Source organism: Acanthaster planci, linkage group LG08, assembly GCF_054643075.1.
Source record: "Acanthaster planci isolate LZ-2023a linkage group LG08, COTS_SCS, whole genome shotgun sequence".
NCBI classification, from domain to species: Eukaryota; Metazoa; Echinodermata; class Asteroidea; order Valvatida; family Acanthasteridae; genus Acanthaster; species Acanthaster planci.
The window spans coordinates 14785582-14808679 of record NC_141784.1 but is presented as its reverse complement, the minus strand read 5'-3'; the positions used below and the strand labels follow the sequence as shown (position 1 = coordinate 14808679).

At 39.8% G+C, this 23098-nt stretch overlaps 1 protein-coding gene across 4 annotated transcripts in view; it reads right to left on the bottom strand.

Annotated features, from left to right (window-relative positions):
* wdr60 (WD repeat domain 60) overlaps positions 1-23098 on the bottom strand; it is a 270009-nt gene that overhangs the window by 185466 nt on the left and 61445 nt on the right. For all 4 annotated transcript variants that reach the window (XM_087140251.1, XM_087140254.1, XM_087140252.1 and 1 more), the window contains 3 exons: positions 20956-21012; positions 13141-13218; positions 621-645 (listed from right to left, as the gene is read on the bottom strand). In XM_087140251.1, coding sequence (XP_086996377.1) covers positions 621-645; positions 13141-13218; positions 20956-21012 — 160 coding nt within the window. The remainder of the gene's footprint in view (positions 1-620; positions 646-13140; positions 13219-20955; positions 21013-23098) is intronic.

Below are 23098 nucleotides of genomic sequence, written 5' to 3'. Positions count from 1 at the left end.
AATATTAAGTCTGATAATGCCACAAAATATCAAATAGGAAGCAAAAACCAAACATTACAGCACTCCAATTTAATATTTGAACACTTCAGGCCCACAATCGGGGATTGGTTTCGTAGACGAAGTTGAGTACTGGAAAACAGCTAATGTAACCAAACTGAGGCTAGAAGGGAAAACAGTCTGTTCCCGTTTATCAATATGTGAAGTTGTCTTACTGTTGCCAATTACTGTACAGGGAACAAGACAAACATGGCAATATCATAATTGAATCCTGAATTCTCAACTGTGACACAACTGACAATAGAAATACCTTTATCCATTTGAATTTTGGGACTGTAATTTACCAGGTTCCTGTTACACCCATGACTGCAGAACAGATTTGTAGATCAGTATGCAATAGTAGATGAAATGTGGTAACAGTTTCACTCAGGTTCCAGCAATTTTTTTCATGCTTGACACTTTCTCATACTCGAGAGATCTGACAATAGTGCTGTGTGAAAAACACTTGCCTGAAAATGAGCAGCATTCCTTATGATTTTATTCTCAATTCCGGGGTGTGGTGAAAGAAAAAAAACACCTTTCAATTCTCTAAAAAGGCTATAAGAATTTAAAATGCAACTTACCACTGAATTTTGACGTTGGAGGTACCTGAGGGAGAACAATTAATATTAATGATTAACAATGACTAACGAGCAGAAAACTTAAATTGCCTCTTACTAAACTTTCTCGACACAACGGTTTCCTCATTCCCTATGTGTAGTTCAATGTTGTTATCATAAAAAAATGCCTGTGATTTAATGGCAGTAAGTGAACAGCCCACTCAAAATTCAGTTCTTTCTTTCATGTCCAAATTTAATACAAATATTTATGTTTAAAAAAAACACATTTGGAGCAATAGCAAGTAATTATACTATATTTATTACTACACAACTAACCACTTGTAGAGGACCTTTCATTCTTATTTGAAGGAACTTTTAGACATTTTATCTCTTCAAGCCTGGCTGCTTTGGCCAAAATCTTTCTCTGACAATACTACAACTGTACAGAATCTCACCATTAACTAAGTACAATTACAAGGATCAATTTACGACTTCAGCAAGCTTGCTATATTCTACTTGCACGCCATTTCCATATCCTAATCTTGTATGTACACTGGTTGATGCACGCACCATCATTAGGGATAACATGTATTTTCTTTTTCAATCCCTTACCAAGACATGGATACTTTTGTCCTCTAACCATTCTCATGAAAATAATGATAACCATGATGACATTTGGACTTGTATGTTCATTTCCTTATGCTCGACAAATGTGCTTCAGAAGCTGGGGATACATGTACTATTATGTATTTCCTGGAAGGTAGGCACTGTAATGAGGTCTTCTATGTAACACATAGTGCTTATTTTTCACAAACCTGTTCTCAATGCAAATCGCTCTGATGAGTGATTTTTTGCAAGGTTGCCCAAGCTAGATCTCTATGTAGAGAACTGTTAAAGCTTGAAATTATGCATTTATAAATGCATTGATCATGAATTGGGAAAGTCTGTTTGCTTGAGAAAGTCCCTGCATGGCTGCTGATTTACATGTACATTCTGAGTTTTACAATTTATTGTATACATGTACACGTAATTGCCCTAACAGAACACCAAAATTCACTAAAATTATACTCAATGCTGCCATTGGAATGCACAATAATGTGACGTTTCCACAAAAAGTATAAAGGATTCTGAAAAATATTCTACCACTCATTATTCACGGTTTGACCAATCACAGCTGAGAGTTTCAAGTAATCAGGTTCTGGATGATGCAACGAACAGGCACTTTAGGCCCAATCAGGGCTAGGCTTGAGGGGGAAAAAGCATGCTTCTAATTTTGTAAAAGCATTATGGACAAACTGGATATTTTTCAAGGATGAATCCAGAACCATATATAAAGGGGAGCCAAAAAATATTTCTCGCTGGGGTAACAGTCTCTCCGAGGATGGGGTTTTATGCTTTTTGAACACTGTTTGGTATTACTTTGGGGCAGGGGAATGGTGACAGACATCTACTTATAATGTTTTATCACAGCAATAGTGCAACAGAAATATAACAAAAATTCATATTGTCTTCCATTTGATCTTGTCTTCAATTTCTCCCTTCAGTTATATATTACATACACCTACACACACATTATTTCTTGATCTGTAGTTGTGGGGACATACATTTGATATTTTGCCTAATTTGTGGGTACCAACAATGTTGCAGGAACTCAGAAATGTCACCACAACCCAATTTAAATTTACCTAACAAAGGAAATTGTCCCCTTAACATGGTAAATGCCTATACATTCCTTTGTTTACATGGAGGCAGCCATGTTTGTTTGGTCATATATTTTGCAAAGCTAGGTCATGACTAAACATGGAGCTTTTAAACACAAGGAATTAGAATGAAGTCCCTACAGATTGTAATCCAATAAAGTGCTCCGGTCGGTTCCATAGACAAAGCGCAGTTACTGGCCCCAGTATTGAAGACCCAAGCCATTCTTTGTACACAGTGATTGCTACCGCCAGGTAGTTGGTAACCCACAGACTCACCATTTTTCGCTGCAGCATACTGAAGTAAATAAATGGTCGAAAAGATGCATGAAGAAGATGCGTAGTTCTCTTCAATAGCCCTCATGAGTCAGCGAGTAATCCCCACAGATACACTCCAAAATTCCGAATAAGAGGTTGTTATTTCGCAAAAGTCGGACGTTTTTAAAGTCAGTTATGTCATTTTGAGATTCTGGCAGCATAGAACACATACCCAAAATATGAACTGTGACATTCATATCATTAATCACAATCCCAGTGGTTTCTATGTTAAAAGCAGGTGGAAACATACCGCAGGAATGCATTTGACGTGGTGAGGTTTCATGCCTGGCCAATTGTGGCGAGAACGAATCTTCCCATGTTTATGTGTATTTTGTTATTTTCCTCTGGACCAGCTATTTTCTTTCAGTTTTCTTGTCATTGCTACCAATGGCTATCAAGTATTTTTGGAGAATTTGTGTTGGTTAGTAATTACGTTTATTTTTAAGAGAAACGTTTTGGGGATATAAAGACGTAACCAAACTATATAGAAAATAATGGTTTATTAAACTCGAATTCCGCATCATTCATATGTCATGCAAATTCACATATTAGGTCTCTCATTTGTCTTTATGAGTAAGGTATGTTTCACAGTGAAGCTAGTAGAAGTGACTCATATACGGACGAACACAACTCATGGTCAGACCATTCTTAGAACTTTGGCCACAGCTTATCACTGGTTTTGTTACTCTTTATAATAAACCTGGTAATAAATGAATTGCCTACTTACACTTCTAATGATAAAACAGGCTAAAGATGAGGAGTACGCTTATACCATAGAGCTACAAACCTGGGTTTGTAGCTCTATGCTTATACTGAAGCACAGGGCCACTGACTTGCAGAGAATGCACACTAATACACACGAGACAAGGGATGCATGGTTGTGCCACCTGACACACTACAGTTAAACTGGATCACCCGATCACCCTGAAAGGCAACTTAGCAGTCTTCAATTCCTGTGCCACCTGATACAACACCTTTTACTGGATCACCTGATCACAGCTACCTAGCAATGTTCTCGCATCATTCCACTACTCACTAATAATATACTGTAATGAAAACAGCCCCTGTGAATAGGTGTTTTGCTCCCCCCTATTCTTGGTTTAATCTGCCCCTCCCATCCATCACACTCCCAGGGCTATGTGTGTCAGTCCAGTCAGGCATGCTGTACATGCATTGTTAGCTCATGTAAAAACTACTGTTAGACCTGTATTCTGACACTCAAAATAACCCTGTGCACTTCAGTCTGCTGGGTGCTGTGTTAAGGGTAAGATCTCTGTGTGGAGGGCTGTGTATAGGTTTTGCCTCTGCATGGCAAGGGAAGGCCTGAATGTAATGACCAAGTAAGATGTAGTATAAGACAACTTCGTCAACCCCCCCCGGTACAGTTATGGTGCTTTTAATTAGCCATAATTTACCCCACACTCTTGAGACCATCACAGAGCCCCACCCTTTTTAGTTTTTCATAATCAGTTACCTTGAAGCTTGCATTATTTTGCCATAAATGTTCACAATAACATGATCTATGTGATCTATTAATTCAAACTGTAGACCACTTGCCCTTAAAAATAATACAGTGGTGATAATTAACCCCTTCGCTTCTGGAGACAGCAAGAGCCGCGGCTTTGTGTGAGGATTAGTGCATACCACAATTACAGTCTATTTACCATCAAGCTGCTGGTTCAATGGGGCCTGCTGATGGACAAAGCCCTCCATTCAGGCATACCACAGCCCAGCAGTAACGGTTGACAGAATTAGCTGCGCGAAAGGGTTAAGTACGGGGATAGTTTTGTGTGTGTTTAATACAGTGATTTAAATTGAGTTGGCAAACATCTTTCTCGGTTTTACATCTATATGCCTTGTCGTGGCTCCTGACCACGCTGCAATTGGTGGCAGCGGTGGGATTAGACATTTTTTTTTTAGATAATAAAGGCCCAAACTCTAATTTTAGGTTAAACTAATATTAGAAATAATGGTACCTTGGTGCAGTAGGTGAGTGAAATGACATCGGCGTTTTCTGAAGACACCTCTCGCCATGTGCTGCACCAGATCGTAGTAACATCGGGTTTGATAATTATTAATTTTGCAAAGGTTGGAGACTTGTTTGCATTGCCCGCAGAAATAGGGGGATCACACTTTGTTTTCATTAGTTTTACCTCACCCAGTGTCAGTCTTCGGTTACTAATGCTTTCCATTATATTGCAAACTAGAATCTAGTGACAGAAAGTTTGTGTGTTATCGACAGAGAATTGGATTAGTTGCAATTGATGAATAGTCAAGAAATGAGTATGAAACATTAGGAAAGTCAATTAGAGTTTTAGAAGCTGAAATTGATGGAGCTTATGATAGACACATGGGTGACTCGGTGATGGTGCAGGGGGGTGGTCAACACTCCCCAAGGGCCTTTTCTTTAATCCTCCCTCACAACACCAAAGGCAGACTCGACTTATGGGGAGTCATTGCCAACCACTTATGTGCTAAGCACATTTGTGGAACATAGTAATGTGATAATTGCAAGAAACGATACCATGCTTAATCAACAAGGGCTGTTACCAGATACGCTTGGACAAAGACAAGTAGCATTTGCTGAAATGGGTACACTGGTTTAATGTACTGATACATGTAGCTACATGTATATGAAAACACTTCACCCGTCTACACCAATGTATAATACAAAAAATCCTCTTGTTCCTTCAGCATTCGGTCATTCCTTGGGGGGAGTCACTAGTAGTGCTTCACTACCACACAGTCACTTTGCCAGTAGGCAGTTCCACCAACCCATTCAACTCTCAAACATCTTATCACTCTGGTGCCAACCAAACTGGTATTGCCTCACGTGACACCCTAAATGCAAGTAATTTATTACACAAGCCTTAGCCTGTCATCATGCCTGAATCTTACGATGGTGGGTCACTTGCCTTTGAATATTGGTTGACAAATTTTGAAATTTGTTGTAAAATGAATGTCTGGACAGAGAGTTAAAGATGTTCATTTTCAGCTGTCAAGTTGAAAGGAACAGCTTTGCATGTGTACACCGACTTACTGCGAGAGAAGCGTAGCCAATATGCAAGTGTTGTACGGTCATTAAGAAACAGGTTTGACAGGTCCCACCAAACTGAGATGTATAAGGTTCAGTTGAAGGTGAGAGCAAGAAAATCTGGAGAAAGTCTATCTGAGCTGGCCGGTGCCATACGTAGATTGACTACTCAAGCTTATCTTGAAATTCCAGTAGAGGTTAGGGAGGATTTGGCCAGAGATCAGTTCATAGAAGCTTTAGACTCGCGTCATACCCGTCTTGAGATACAATGGCGTAAGCGATCTAGTCTGCACTAGTAAGCAGGAAGTCGTGGGTTCGAGTCCCACCCGAGTAAGCTTGTGAGGTTTTTTTCGCAAGCTCTCGGACAAGCACTGAGCATACAGTGCTTATTAATATACGTTGGGTAAGGGCAAAACCTGTTATATATAATCAACATCTCCCCAACGCAAAAATACATCTTGAAAAATAGTTTGCGGTACCCGCTGCTTCATTTGACTCGGACCAGCCAGCCGACCCCGGCAAGCTCAGTGGTCGAGTGGTTAAGACATCTGCACTAGTAAACAGGAGGTCGTGGGTTCGAGTCCCACCCGAGTAAGCTTGTGAGGTTTTGTTTCGCAAGCTCTCGAACAAGCACTGAGCATACAGTGCTTATTAATATACGTTGGGTAAGGGCAAAACCTGTTATATATAATTAACATCTCCCCAACGCAAAAATACATCTTGAAAAAAAAGCCAGGAATTGCTGTAGACGTATGATATATCTTTGCTATGAACACACACGTGCCCACAGACTCAGTTATGTAGGCCTACATGTATTTCATTATTTTGTTGGGTGTAAAAATATTTCACAGGTCATTTTTAAGATATGAACTGGGCTACGCTTAATTTTTTTATAGTATCTTTTTCTCTGTTTTAGGTACAATGATGACGTTTAAAGGGAATGAATCATGTGTTGAGTTCCTCACCATTCACTGACTTTGAAATATGAGTTTGGGTTACCACATGTTTTTGCTTTCGATGTAGAGCTCAGCTTTGCAGGCAAAATAGTTGAAGGTAAATAATTTCTTTGCATTTTTGTCATAAGTTTACCGCAGAGTTGTACAAAACCTCTGCTGCCTCTACAAAGTCGCAGCATTAGCAACCAAGAGTTTCATACTCAAAACACCATCTTTGAAGGAGTAAATATAAAGGAGCATCAATCTGCAAGGAAGAGATGCCAACAAACGGGAGTAAATGAAGACGTTCTTTTATTGTTTGATTCTCTTTTTTTCCTTTTTTCTCACTGTAATTTAGTTATAAATGATGTCAATGTATTAAAGTTCCTATGCAGCGCAATATATGTACACGCACTTTCAAACATTACTTGATATGAGTAGACCTTGAAGGATTGAACTGGGATTGTTATATGTTCGTCAAAACCCCACAAGCCTCAGAAGATACTTTTGATTTTCACTTGAATAATGTTTTAATATTACAAAATGCAAGTTGAAACCCAGTTGAACAAAACCTGGCAAATTATGTTTGTTACAAAAATTCAATGATGGAACGGAAATGTGCTGGCAAACTTAAAACTTCAAGCACTGTAGATTCTTGCTTTCCTACTTAACAAGAGATGTGGCTTTTCTGCATTTTGTGTTGATGCTGTCTTTAATTTGTTTTTAACAGTTTCATTGTCAAGCTGCCCCGGAAAGTCAAGATGGGCCTGTGCCCGAATTGTACAAAATGCATGCCTTTTCCTCATATGATTATCATAGAGTCAAATTTAGTTAAGTCATAACAAGCGCAAAGCATGTTCCAAGTCAAGTCAAAGGTCATTTTTTCCAATGTTTTCCATACCTACCAACATTGGAAAGTCCAAAAACAGAACAGCCATCGTGCATGCAACATGAGCGCCTTGACACAAGCCCCTTGACACAAGCCCCTAGTGGTAGGTATCCATAGGGCCCCTTGTGAGGTTCAGAGACATTTTCCCAGCTGGGGAAGGGGGGGAGCAGCCCCAGAAGCTCCTGGGTTTTAGCTATTTTTAGACCTCTGGAAAGGTCATCTTGAACAACAATCCTTTAAAAAAAAGTAACATGAAACAGAATTTGTTATTTTCCCCTGCACGTTCTGCCAAGAAGTCAGTAAATTTTACCTCTGCATTTATCACTGAAGTATCGTCTTTTTGAAAAAAGAATGTCAGCTTACTTATGTTAGATGCAGCTATTCCCTCTGACTTTTTTTTTCTTTGGTATTTTGAAGTGATGTGTATGTAATATTGCTCAGTCCCCCACTAGCTATTTTGATATCTTGCCGACAGTATCAATAAAACACAAATTGCTCCCCTTTGAGGACACAGAAATGTAGGGGTATTTTGCTTTATATTATTCTCAAAATTTCTGTACCCTTTGAGCCGATTTCTGGTCGCACTTCTCCACGATTAACCAGCCTGTCAGTGTAGACACAGTAGACATATCACACCAAAAACTCCATGCACTCATGCTCACATCCATGACATCGCGTTGCGGTCATCATATGCACACGCTATCCATTCTCAAATACAACATGGTGCACTGGTTATGAATAGGCTCATTCACAAATAGCATTATCTATATTTTCCTTTTTCCATAATTATTGGACCATGTACACAAAAAGTAGATTTAAAACAAATAAATTCATTTCCTTAAATTTTGGCCCTGACCCCATTCATACAAGCTTGCCGTGCTATGAGGTTCAAAGGAATGTGCACGCAGCCCATGGAGTTCAGGTTGGCATCCGTATTACTTGGCTGCGGCTTGAAATTACAGGTACGATTGTGGCTGCAGCTACTTTCCATACAGTCATGTGTAAATTGAAGCTGCAACCAAGCGATGCAGGCACAACCAGTGTGTACATGTACATGGGTACGTGTTGTATGACATATGATGAGGACGAGTGAACTTCTTAGACAATCTGTGGAAATTTGGAAGACTCTTGTTTAGCTCTGTTATTCTCCTGAAAAATTTGAAAATTGGAACATTAGGATCTTTAGGCCTTTTTTAAACTTGAAAATCTGAAAATCAGGAGTAGGGATGGTTTAGAACAATGAGCCTGTTCCTTCTGTGTGCTCACGAATGGGACGCCACTTGCCAGAGGTTTCTTTAGTGCGAGGAGGAATGATGAGAGGAATCCTCAACTGTCATCCCGTGGTTGCACAAGGTGAATTGCTTTTTTTTAAAGGTTTGAATTTCGTTTTTGAAGAGGGGACGCTGACGGTAATCAGAGTTGACAAGCCGAAAATGCTGGTGGGGGCCTGTTTGTAAACTCTAGAGCGTATCCCAGTCCGATAGTACTGAGTACCCACTTGTCTTGACAAAAAAGGGCCCAAGTCTTTGCAAAATGTTTGAGATGGCTGCCTACTGGTCCTGAATACGAGGCTATAGGAGTTGAATAGTCATTTCTTCCAAGAACCTCAGCAGTATCCGCCAGAACTCGTCTTTGTGCAAGGGATGTATCAGGATCGAAAGGTATCCCCTTTTGAAGATGAAGTGACCTCCCTGGGTGAATTAGACTTGTTCTGAGCCTGCCTGATTGGGCTGTTGCTGGATGTGCACGCTTGGCAATGCCCAAGAAAGGACTTCAGAGGTTTACAAGGAATTATTGTTTACTGGAACCCATGGACACAGTGTCTGAGCTAGGGGGTTTCCTGAAATCAATTAGTTGCCTCCAAGCGCTTGGCTTCTGCTTCCATAGCTTCTTGAAATTTGCCATGAAATAAATCTCCTCCTAAAAGGCGAAGAGACTCGAGTTGCATCCTTTCCCCTTCAGAAAGAAGAAAAATGGCATCCAGCACATTAGCCCCGTGGACCGCGGCAATGCAAACAAACTAATCCAGGCAAATTCGAAGGCAGTTGTTCGAACGACGGATTGGATGACAACCCAGCTCCGTTGCATCTGGAGAAACAAAAGAGTCCACCTCGCATGAACAGACTAAGAACAGGAGTTGCAGAAAACAGGACACCCGCAGACCCGTGCAAGTTGTTGTGTCTACTTTGCCACATGCATATTTAGTTTTGTTTGTTTGAGTGGCCAAAATACCGAAAGGTGAATACCACCTTCGGATGGAATGCTGTGGTGTTGGCTCATTCCACTCCCTTGTGCTTGATTCAATGAAACTATTTCCATTGTTGTGATTCCAAGCGTATACTAATTATAAGGGGTGCACATTGCCGGGCTTTTCACTTTCAGGCCTACGCTTCACGTTGAGTATCAACCACACTTTCTAGCTCTCCTGTGTGCACATTAAGTAAGCAATGTCTTTGTCAGACGAACCTCATACAGGCACATTGAACGCCGAGGTTTTGTTTCCAAAATTTCAAGACTATTTTGACACGAAGTTTGAATCGATTTCTGCTGTAAATCATTAAAAAGACGATTCAGCATTGAAAGAACTCAAAAACAAGCTTGAAGTACAGGAGCTCTCCAGACCAGGCAATATTGCTCAATTTGCTTTCTGTGAGCAAATAGAAGTTGTTTTAGATAGAATCAAGCTCGCCTTATTTCAAAAGGCCGATGTACAAAAGACAATTGACTATATACACAAAGCTGAAGAGCTGGTAGTGGAAAGGAAAAAGAAAATAAAAATCGCAGATGCCAGCAAAGCAAGTTGGTTGACGATTCAGCAGTTGGAGAAAGGAGGGAAAAAGAACCAGAACGCCGACGAGCAAGAGAAGGTTCAAATCGCAGAGGAGGCTGCCTTGAAGGAGCTCAAAAGTCGAAAACGTCAAACACGATCGTTCTCTCATCAGCTACAAGATGATTCATGCAGCAAGGTTGGCGCTGATTGTAGTCTTTTTTGAGGTGACTGTCAATTTCTTTTCTTTGTCTTATTTTAGAGGGCACCTGCAACATGGCCACACTCCCATACTTTAATAAATTCTGAGATCAAGATTGATTGTGTTTGTTCTTTGATTTATTGAGGTTGTCTCAATAGAATGAAACTGTTTTTCATGCGGAGAGCGTAGCGAAGGAGTATGAAACTTCAATTTTTATTCCTTTCACGCCTGGCAAATGGGAATTTATGTCACATGCGGCCGGCAGAATCTGCCACGATTTTTATCTCTGATGGTGGTTGACATCTCAGGACTGTCAGAAAATCATTGAAGCTGGACCATGGCACTAGAAAGGCAAAACATTTTTTACTGCAAATGGCCACCATTATTTTTCAACAGCTGCCAATGTTTGAATCCGGCATTATTACTATTTATTCAGAAGTCACAGTGCCACTTTACACATATACATGTGTAACTTAATACTTAGATACCACTTGAGTATATTAAACTGTATTCCCCATTTTTTTCACCAACATTGGGGTTGCGCTTTAAAGCTACCCCTGCACATGTACTATAGTGCAGTGGGGCAATATACATGTAAGTATTGCTCTGCATGTGTTTTTTACTACAGCTGCGGGTATCTCTACAATCCTGGACAAATCTCATTGGAACATGCCCCCCTCTTGCCCCCGTCAATGTTTTTTCTCATTGGGTACGTTGGACTGAATCTTGGTCCAATAAACGACCGCAACATTGAACAGGGGAGAGGGGGGATCTTTTCACCACGCTTCCCACGAGGTGTTCCAACTACTTTGTCCAGGATTGTAGTCAACCATGAGGAATGCAGCTGGAAGAAAGCTGGGTCGGTCCCTGTTCACCGCTATACACAAGCAGTAAATGCCGACACCACCCTCAACCTTCGGTACACTCTTTGACACTTGGCTGACCCTACACATGAAGCTTTTACTATAAAATGTGCAATTTGTTCTGTTCCTTGCCTAAACGAGGAACGAACCACTTACTCTTAAAGTTTTGTGGGTAACTATCTCACTTCTACAAAGCACAAACCACCTATTCTGTACATGGCTCACCACAGTCAACTCTCGTTAATATGGCGGCATCAGGACTTACTTAACTATCTTGAATTATCCGAAACTCGTCTTAAGCGAAAAGTATTTGCTCAGGTATATGTGTCATTTGTCAATTGTATTACTGTTGACAGTTTATGAAGATGCTTTCAAAATATCTCAGCTCCATAATCTGCATCTGTTGCACTTCAGATGAACATCAAAGTCCAACAGTGATAATGGACCACCACAGGATCAACATTTATTTAAATTTTTTTTAAAATAATTTTTTCCTTGAATGTGATTCAGATATGGTTGGAAGTGTCAGATATACAGTCCTACAGCAAGTAATAAGTAACGATAAGTAGCTCAGAAGAAAATGCATATACTCAGCGGTGAACGCTGGAAAAAAAAGGAGCAAGCTATACTTTGAATTCTGGGGTATGAGCCTTGGAATGTGCAGTGTATGCAAGGTAACCTAATGGGCTGTGTTAATTTCAACGGTAATTCTTGTGCACGCACATTTCGAAAATGCATTTGTAAGTATCGAAGGTGACATATTTTCTGTAACAGAATATGAGTTTCAACCATTTTGACTTGTCCCAAAAATCATAGTTCAGCTGTGGCTGTAGACTGTACTAGAGAAAAAATGGCAGCAAGGGTAAGACACCTTCATTTTGTTTCATTTTTATAAATTTGAAAATAAGTCCATGCACTGCACCATGGATTGACATTATACTTCAATTCCATACAATATGAAATGTGTAAATATGTGTACAGTTCTAAAACTTTTCTGGGAATTCAGAAAATAGCCAGTTCGATCGGGTAAATGAGTCCCTTGTTTCTTGCAATCTTCTCTGGTTTGATCACCTGCACACAAGCCCATCACCATACTGGCAGGGTAAAAATTAGGCTGTGTTCCCATTACTTGTTTTTGGGTGAAACCACTGTAGCTGAGTAGAAGAATTACTAATTGGGATGCACAGAGGATTGGCATCTTTTCATTAGATTTATGTGTACATGTAAAGTGCATTCGTGGTAATTTAACTGGCCGAAAGTATTCACGGAAGATTTCTATGGAACACCAGTACAGGGTGCCCAGTTAATCCACTGGGAACAGCACTGCTTTGTAAAATTTACATAAGTGTACTATAAATGTCTGGTGTGAAGAAATGTTATCCAATTTTTGTCAATCAATTTTATCGGGACGGTACATGTGACATGTGTGCATTTCCATCCATAAACTGCAGTCATTTTTGTCATTTGCCCAATGTGCATTTGGAAAAATTTAAATTTAAAAGTAACAGCACACAACTGTTAGTGCAGTATACATTGGGTTTGATGGACCGCAATGTGTGAGTGCTTTGGTCCACTGAAAAAATGACATGTGTTCCAATGCTGGTAGCGCTGTCCCGTTCCCCCTCCCTCGCCCCCTAGTGGCAAACAAAACTTCGGTCAGCTAATCACACTACTGCATCAACAAAATGAGCAATTATAAATGTTAATAAACCGTAGACTTGCACTAGCTGTTCCAATATTTACTTGATTAATGAAATTAACTATAAGTGAACATGCTACTGCCAATTCCTGTGTAAAGAAAATAATATTAAATTTCTTGATAAAGATATCAACACTTACACAATCTTTGCCATGCAGGGAGGTGGCTGCATTCTCTTCTTTCATTGCAATTCTTAGTGCTTCTACTTCAGAGATGTCCTTCAAATTTTGAGTGAAAGAGAATATTTTTCACAAGTAAATATAATAGGTAAGAAAAGCAAACGATTTCAACACTACTTTCAATTCTAACCTCTTGATTTTAACTTGTCTACTTCTTAATTGATTTCTCATAAAGAATTGCAAGTAAGTATCACTACAAAGAAAAAGAATGGTTTAACACCCTCACATTTCATCCATTTTTCAAGCTTTTGTTTTCATTGAGATTCTTCCAAGAGATTTCAGCAGGACATTTACAAAGATGAAAAGGAAGCAGTGCTTTTGTGCACATTTCAATAATTTTTTCTCTTGTTACCAAACCAACTCATTAATTCACTCATTATTCACATGTATACAATTATTCTGAACAGGTATTTGATCATTATTAAAGACTCATGTCCTAATCAAACTTTTTACAAAGACCCTATACTAAAATTGTGCATTAACATGAGATGTTTATATGTATCATGAGGCACCTGTTTACTATACATTTTTTTACTGTCCTAATTCTTGTTAACTACATATACAGTCATGTCATTTCAAAGTGTTGTAAAATTCTGCCCAATTTTCAAAATTAAGTTTTTCAATGAAAATATAGAGTTTTTATGACATAATATCATATCTGAATAATGCACCTGACTACACATGTGAAAATGTCATATCTCAGAATGTTTCAATGCAAAATGCCATGTGCCTGTGTCTTTGAAAAACATCTCAAAGTCCATAAAACCTAAACAGTGAATATTTAGCCATTGCCAGCAAATTGAATTAAACAGTGTTTATCCAACTACATGTAGACTGTCCCTTTTTTGATGCATACACAGGAGTAAACCTTAAAAAGATATTACATTTAAAACAAGTTCCAGGTTGGGTTAGTGGTGAAGTGGATAGCATGCATGTTTAGGGGTCCCAAGATAAATATGCTCCCAGCTGAGTTCGTTCCTAAGCAGTCACCATTTTTTGTCCCAAAAATTTAAGAATTTTCTTCTTTTGTTAGTTTTACACGATTAATTAAATGTTGTTTTCCTGATTTGTGGTTCAGGAGGAATTTGTTGTAATTGTAAAATAGTTTGATTCTCGCTTCGTGAATACAAAGTCACTATGACTATGTTGGCGCAGAAGCAGACTAAGACTTGTCACGGTAAGAATTTTTACCCCCCCCAAAAAAAAGTTACTGTACAAATGCCTGGCAAAGTTTCTTTAAGTTAAATTTGCTGGCGATGGCTAAATAAGGTATCCACCATAAAAATCCCATACTTGTTCAGATGTATCAAAATTTTATGCATTATCAGAATAAGAACATATCACAAGATAATTTTTAGTGTTTCATTAAACAATATAAGCAGAAAAATATCAGAGAGAAATGAAGTGGAAAAAATCTGGTAACATTTTCTCCCCACAAGAAATTTGTCATGCACACTGTATGTATGTGCATAAATTAGAGCGGTATATGGGAGGAACACAACGACGTAAGACTACTCGTTAATATCAGAATGGGACAACACAATAACATCACTGTCAACATACTGCTTGCGTATTGTACAAGTGGATGCCCCTTAAGAGACCAAAAAGACAGAGGCACTGCAAATCTTCTAAGAGTTTGTGCCTGAAAGGGAGTGAGCCCAGTTCCCTTCACAGCTATATGGATGGCTATCACAACCCAATGTAGAATTACAGGCTGGGTGATATGGTGGGGCATTAGTTACAAACATTACTGACAATCACTAATTGATAATAATAATAATAATATAATATTAATAATAATAATATAAGAGCATTCATAAGGTGTACAGTATCTAACAATGTCTATCATTCAAAGTAACATTTTAGTGCATGCACTGGACACCATCTATGTAATCCTTTGGGACAGAAAATTCCCCATGAAAATGTCCAGTGAAGGAAATATCCCTAATTGATTTCTCTGCTCAAGGATAGATGCATGGCAACTCATTAGGCGGCTTTGCAGAAAGGTTGAACCGCGGTTTGACCAATCCCTAGTTACAAGCCGACGACGGCGGTGTCCTGCTCACTTTACATATCAGTGCAACTGATTAACAAAGCCCCTATTGTTATTGAAATACGTGCGGACCTCGGTGATCGAGGTCGGCTCCACAGAGGAATTAGCAACTGACTGCAGCCACTGTGGTGACATTCCAAAGCTGTCTAGGTACTTTTCAGGAAGCCAGCATACCAACTCCAATATTTCTTGGGCATCTTTTGAGGGGGAAAAAACGTGCACATTGTATGTAACTGTTTTGCTCCCAAGAACATACTTTTACTCCGGCCGTGTTGTTTGTGTTGTTGGTTTGCAGTTCTGGGAAATGATCTCCATAACGTATACGTAAAGTAGTATTGTTGGTTGAGACCTGTGAGTGATGAAAAATGCAAAATGCCAACGAAGTTTTGATAACGTTAATAACAATCTCATGTAATAAACTGAAGTTTTAAATTTCAGAGCTTCCTGCACGAAAAAAGTGCATTTGACAGTTTATGATAAGGGTAAATATCTGAATGTGCTGTGCTGATGACTGGAGTCGCATTTCTATTTCTTTTTGTCGCTAAATGTGAGGCACGACTTGACTTGAAAAAATATTACTTGCGACGAAACTTAAAAGTGAAATGACTCCCGACTTGACTTAAATTTGACATGTTGACTTCAACACTTTTGTACATGTATTGAACACAACTGTTATGTATGTTCAACTGAAAAGTCAAGGGCTGGATTACGTACATGTACGTATCGAGCCAAACGTCCTGCTAGAATCACACGATGCAGAAAGTATTCATGCTCTAAATCTGCAAAACAATTGAACACATTGCAACCCTGGTGAATTTCGTTGTGAGCTTTTCTTGATGTCAACTTTACTTAGAATTTGCATTTTTGTGAAGTGAAAACCGGCATCAACTTTAGCATGTTGCCAAATGTTTTTATCCCTACTGAAAGCATCATTCAAAATAAAGTCGCGTTCACATAATTTCATCAGAGATTTATGAAAGGGAGTAGATCTGCGAGTGTTGTAGTCTGTACTACTAGCCAAAGGTACTTAAGAAGCTTCTTTTTTTTCGGCGCCATGACTACATACACATTTTAAATACTAAGGTTCCCCCCATTTTTCCCTAAATCCGATTGTTGTCCGTATAAATTATATATTTTTTTTCCAGCAGTGGATCCATAGTCCAACTTAAAAAAGGGGGGGGGGAAGAAATGGCTTTCGGTGTTCTGTGGAAGCAGCTTGACTCAAGAAATTTTTAGGGAATATTTCAGCTATGTTGAACCAAAATAGGAAAGGGAGGCAACGGCCCATTCATGCAGTAGCCGTGTATACATTTAATAGCCGTGTACACATCCAATAGCCATGTACGTAAAGTGAACGTGGGTTGAATTCACTACAGTATATAGTACGCGCTGCACGGCGGTGGGTACGAGTGAATCGGTTCAAGCAAGTGCTTCGCAATCTCTCAATCCATAAAACATTCCAAATTCCATAAAACATATAAATTTACAGCCAGTGAAAGGAAAAAAAAATAAAAAGACAATAAAAATATTATCAACAACCCAAGCAGTACAAATGAAGAGCTATTCCACCAACTGACATGGACTTTCCTTTTTGGAATATTCCATATAAGACAGTGACAACCGACCTATTTCTACCGGAAACACCTACTTCTTCCCCATTTCCTGAAACAAATACATGTACAAGAACACACATTGGCGGTTGAACGTAAAAACCCTAGTCTGCAACTGCCGAATTTGGTATCCCCAAATCACAGCTCGCAAAAAGTACTACTAATCAAGGATAATCGAATCATATTTCCCTATTTGTAATTCTAGCAGCTTCTGGCAAAATCCTTTGATCATGGAACAGAGCCTCAACAGCAGACCTGATAACTGGGTCGGTGTCAATCAACCTGATGAACTTGCAGTGGAGTGTCAATCACCCTCTTTAATGGGACCTTGCATGTATTTTGAGTGGAGTTGTACAACTTACGGTGGGGAAAGGAGCCGCTACGATTTTCCTGGTTGCAATATTAATTTGTGATAATTAAAAGTTATCATATCTATTTTGTGCATTCAACTGTGCTTTTTAAGGTTTTCCTGTTACTTTCTGCTGTAAATATTAAATAATAATATTAAATATTTTCCTTTTATGTCCCCATCCTAGGTTTTCTCATAAATAACACTTGTTTTCTTCCTCTGTGATTATTGTTTGATTTGTTGTCTGTTTAATCATAACCGTGGTTCTCTTTTTGTTTTTATGTAGTTGTTTTGATAATAAAATTAGCGGACGTTTGGGCTGCTTTCAGAACCAAATTAGAAGCATTAGGATATGCCGAACAACACAGTAAAGGACAGTCACTCGTTGACTTCAACTTTGCAAGAAGCGTCCTTGCAGGTTTCACATTCAGGGATTAAACTCTTGGGCAGTGGTGGAAAATAAGGCCTTTGTGTCCCACCACCCATGTGTGTGAAATACTTCTGATATTTGTTGTCCCAAACTGGCTTATAGAGACACTAATAAAATGACCATTATAAAAATTCAGTCACTCGATGTTGAACATGAGTGTTCGTCATTCCGTCAAAAGCCTAGGGTACCGGTAGGAAAACACTGTAAAATTATGTGTAGTTGACCAACGGGTCGGTATCATCAACGGGCATGCTGGTTCATATTGGCAGAGCTGCCAACCAGTACAGATTTTCGCATGGAAACTCACCAGGAATATGGCAATACGATATTCTTGTTAAAAATAGGGCTTTAATTTGTTAAAACGAACGCATTAAGCGTACGAGCTTTATACTGCAGTAGGAAGCCCGATAATAAGCGTCAATCACATCGATAAGTCCGATGTGTGATTTTACTTGGCTTGTTTGCAGTTCAGTTGCTCCCGATAAAGAAAACACAGGGACCGGAATACGCATGCATGAAGAAATTTGTGAGAAGTACAACGATGTGATTTTATAGCGCAAAGAACTGCGTAAGGAGCGTATAGTTGAACCTAAATTCTCACTACATTCCATAGACTTAAATTCCAGTCTAAGATGAACGGATCATTTTGTTTGTTTGTTTTTGTTTTATTTGAGTAGGGTGCGTGTATTGTATGTGCATCTAAGAGCTGGCAAAATATGACCGATAAATGACTGAATGTCATGTCTACTGGATCACAGTTGTTTATTTGCGAGCGCGTGACATAGTGGTACTACGTGTATAATGCATATACGCTGGTTGCATGGTCTCGCCTTTTTGGATGGCGTTTCACGATGTCCATCGCCGGGCCGGGAATCCGTAAAGTAAGAAGTGCACATTATTTGATACCAGTGATTTATTACACCACTGTGATTACAACTTTCCGAAAGAAAATTTCATCCTCGCTTTTAATTACCATTGCTGTTTTTGCAATGCGAACGATCAGTGCGGCGCAAAAAAGTCCTGATTTTCACGTACTGTTTTTCACTGAGAGTGCCGCATGAAAAATACAAATCTTCCCAACAAAATATTTTTTTTTCCTTTCTGAATACTAAAATGAGTTTGTAAAAGTTGGCAGCTCTCATTTGGGCTTTTTATTGGCGCAGGCCATTGGAGCGCACATGACATCGGCCTACCGCAAAGTCAATGGATTTGATACAAGCCGGTAGTAAAAGGCAATTATTTTACACTCGTACCACCAAAGTGGCAGAAACATTAAGCACATACTGTATGTAATACAAGTTTTAAGCAAGCATTTGCTGTTCTATATTTCGAAGCAATTACCCGATCAAAATCACGTTTGAAAACGTTGTGTTTCATTCATACTATGTATGATCGTTGATTCCCCTCCGATATCAACGCAGTCAACGCTTTCATAGTTACGCAAGTCAGTGGGCATACGAGCGACTGCCGAAGTTCCTAAAAACTTTGGGCTTCATAAAAAACGCGCCGCGATCACTGTGTTTTGGACAGCTGATAATGCATTATTCATGATGCTTTAGCATTACAATGCCGCAGTTTCAACTCGTACCTCATTAACTTGTCTTCCCATGAGTGATTTTGATGCAGCCAAACCGCAGTTTGTACGATCCTAAGCAACCGCGCCAAACTGCGGCGACCGCAACGGTCAAACCGCGGCAACCTTTTTGCAAAGCCGCCTTAGACACTGCCAGGCTCCATTTACTACTAACAATGATTTCATATATTTCTCAATAATGAAAAAATCTTATTTCACACAAACATTTTCTTGTTGTATACACTAGAAATTTTTCAAAGCAGTAATCCCACAAAAATTTTCTTTCACATTTTTCTAGTTATAAGAATAGAGTACCATTAAATTTCAAGCAATGTTGCATTTTACATGATATAAGGTGAGTGTTTGGATATAACTTATATGGCATGCTATGGACACTACTGAGAGGAAGACTGGAAAGTCCTGGAGTCTGGCCTGATTACAGTTGAACCTTGTTAATATCAAAGCATTGCCAATGCAACAAGGACATTTTTAGGTTCCAGTATTGCTTTGTTTTTTCACTTTTTTTTTCTGATAATACAAGGTGCCTGTTATAACAAGGTAATTTACCAAGTCCAAGGATACCTTTGCCTTTTTGGTCCAAAATGCAATAGACTTCTCAGGATCAATAGCAATCCACAGACGAAATTTGAAGTTTACACACAAGATTTCTATTGCTTTAGTTGTTGTAACCTTGACCTTTGTTTTTTGGGGGACCCAAATTCAACACGCTTCTTAAGATAACCACTACCAGCCGAAATCGGAGCCGTATGGTTAATATGCGTGGCCGGGGTCCCGAACTCGGACAAGGAAACAGGGCCCTGTAACAAAAGACCGTACTCCAAACAAAAGACAAGGCTGCTGGGCATTACCAACATTTTTCACTCTCAAAAGTGGTGATAATCCAGTGTTATTTTGAAACCGTATACCAGGGTTTGGGGCATTGAGAGGAAGCGGATTACCACCGGGGACAAAAGCGCTCCACCACTGCAGCGATGAGCCACATAGCACCGCTGCTTGCTAATCTGGCCCCTATTGAAAAGAGGTCAGCAGTGCACTGAGCCAGGTTCGTGAACAAAAGACAGTTGTATAACACCGCACAATCTGGGCTCTGTTGACAAGACTGCAGGCCTGGCTGAAATACTCAGGCGTCAATGAAGGTCACCTGTCAACTTAGAGTAGTGCCTAAAGATTACTTTGTGCGGCTATGAACGACCGTTAAATGGAATGATGAATTTTTGAAGGATTTTGAAAACGGAAAAAATGATAGCCATGCCGGCCCAGCATCATCAATGTTGAAAAATGCGCCGGCACGAAGTGGTTAAGTCAATAGGAAAAATTTGAAAAAGAAACAAACAATTTACAAATACAAAGAAACAGAAAAAAATCTTAAGAAAAACAAAAACTGTTTTGGCTGGTGACCGAAACAGCTAAAAATGTGTAATTCTTGGTAAAACTTTTATGGGTCCTAATTACTGTGAAATAAAGCTCTGTCCATGCTAAATGAAACAGAATACAATGATCAGAAACTATTTTACTTTGCAGGACTGTGCAGTCAACCTAACTGGCCTAGAGCACTGCATACGTGTAAGTTGATAATCCCTGGGTTAGGCTTTATCCAGAATACTGCACTGTGTGCAAAAATTCCCTCATTTTGATGCATTTTAATACAGGATTCTTATTTTAGCCATGGCACGATAGCAGGCAGCCTCGAGGGAACCAGATGGCAGTTAGGTTAATTGATTTATCTTTTATCGTACTTACCAGCTTATCCTCCTCAAATTCTGAACGGCCAGGAACATCTTCAGAACCATCCTCTTCCTTAAACACACAAATGATAAAAATCAACGTTTAGTTTTACTTTGAGAACAATTAAAACTTGTAAGCAATTCAAAGAGTTAATGTGTACTACCTGATAGTGTTACTAGATGTCGCCAAAAAAGCTTCACACATGACTCCAATATCAAAAGGATCCAGGAAATGAATTTTTCTTAGAATCACTTTTTGTGTATCTCTGTACTCTTCTTCCATGTATGAAGACTGTTTGACTTTTTTTTAGTTACGTGAACTGAACGGTGCACTTTATCAAACATTAAATATTGACCAAGCATTTCTGGACAAGTGAGGGGGCTTTTGCTTTGATGTAAATCCAAGAAGACATGGTTCAGTTTACATGTTTTCATGTTGAAATGAACCCCTAATTTGCTATCTGGGAACATTTCAATGAAAAGGATTTTTGCTGGATTATTGCCACATACTTACACAGCAATAAACTGCCAAAGAAAATGGAATCTGCCATAGCAGTGGTTAAAAAAATCTATAAATGTTCTGTGCACAAATTAGATGCAACATTGAGATTCAGTGCCTTGGATGACATCATAGTTTGCTCTTGAATATGCCAATGTGTATTAGCATAAAAATCAAAATATGGGTTAAAATCCTCACCTGCCCAGCCTACATATGCAAATTTTCCAAGTGCCTATTACAATTTGTTGAAAAGACTTGATTATGTATTCCGCCCCTGACCCTCCACAATGCATTGCGGTCCCGCCACCACGTTCATCCTTTTTGAAGCAGTAAGGTCGCCAGAGCCGGAAGGACGGGCGGGAGCGGCTGGGCAGGGTCGATCACTGGGAGACCCGACCCACACTAATGTGGGGGAAGAGTCTCCTGCGTTCACATACCAATGCCTAGCCTACATATGCAGAGTGGCACCATACCATGGACGTGGGTCAGTGATGGGAGTATAGTTTCAAAAGAACATAGGCGGGCGTCGCCCAAGCGAACACTCACCAGAAGAAAGAAATATTCATGATGGAAGTATTCACTGTCAAGCCCGGGACAGTGCTGGACATTGTTTGGACCGCCAAATGCAAGGTCGCTGTGCAATGAACTGTTTCGCTTTGCAGAACATCCTTCAGATAGCACTCAGTGAAGGTGGAAGGGGATCTCCAGCAAGCCGCCTGGCAGATTTCCACCACAGAAACTCCTCTGAAGTATGACCAGGATGTGGAGGTGGCCCAAACATCGTGGGCCCTGACGTGAGATTGAGTCGTCTCGTCGTGTTGTGCCGGCCAGTCTCTGTTCATGAAGACCGAAATAGTCCATCGGGCAATAGTGTCTTTTGATGCTTGATGAAAAGGTTTTGTCGTAGTGATGAAGAGCCAGGAACTAGACTTTCAGCGACACTTGGTCCTGGCAAGGTACTTGGTTCCTGCTATGTGGACAGCTAAGAGGGTGATGCCTTTATCATTTGTCCACATGAAGAGCTGCCATGCAAGGGCACAGAGTTGGGAGAGTGAGTGCCGCCCAGATGATTGATGTATGCCACTGCCCTGGAGTTGTCATTCTCGAACGTAACGACATACTAGGTGTTTTCGAAAGGGGCAAAGAGCATTGAACACCGTTTGAAGTTCCAAAACATTGACGTGTTTGTCCCAAGAGGCAGTGTCCCAGACCCCACAGGGATGGAGTGGAGGAAGAGGGGCTCCCCATCTGAGCGACTAAATAGTGAAGTTAACAAATGCTTGCCAATTCCACCTTTTGTTTTGATTATGCAGGGTGCAGTCGGAAAGGCAACCATGGCAAACCCATAAACAAAATTGTGTGTGGATAGTAGGTACACTTTTGTCTGACCTTGTAACAGTGACAGTATACATACTTTGGGCACACCCACTAGAGAAGAACTTGTGTCCAGAGAGCAATGTTGGGCGTGGCCAGGCTGAGCGAAAGAATATATGGAGAGTCGGGAATAAATATATGAAAGAAGAATGTAGATTTCACGATGATGTAAAGTTCAGTGAATTAGGATGCCTGAGACGTGGATACTGAATTGATCCCCGGTCAGAGATGGAGGGGAGCCGGTCTGGAGATTGCGGTTGATTTTACATGCCTGAGTGCGTCAGAT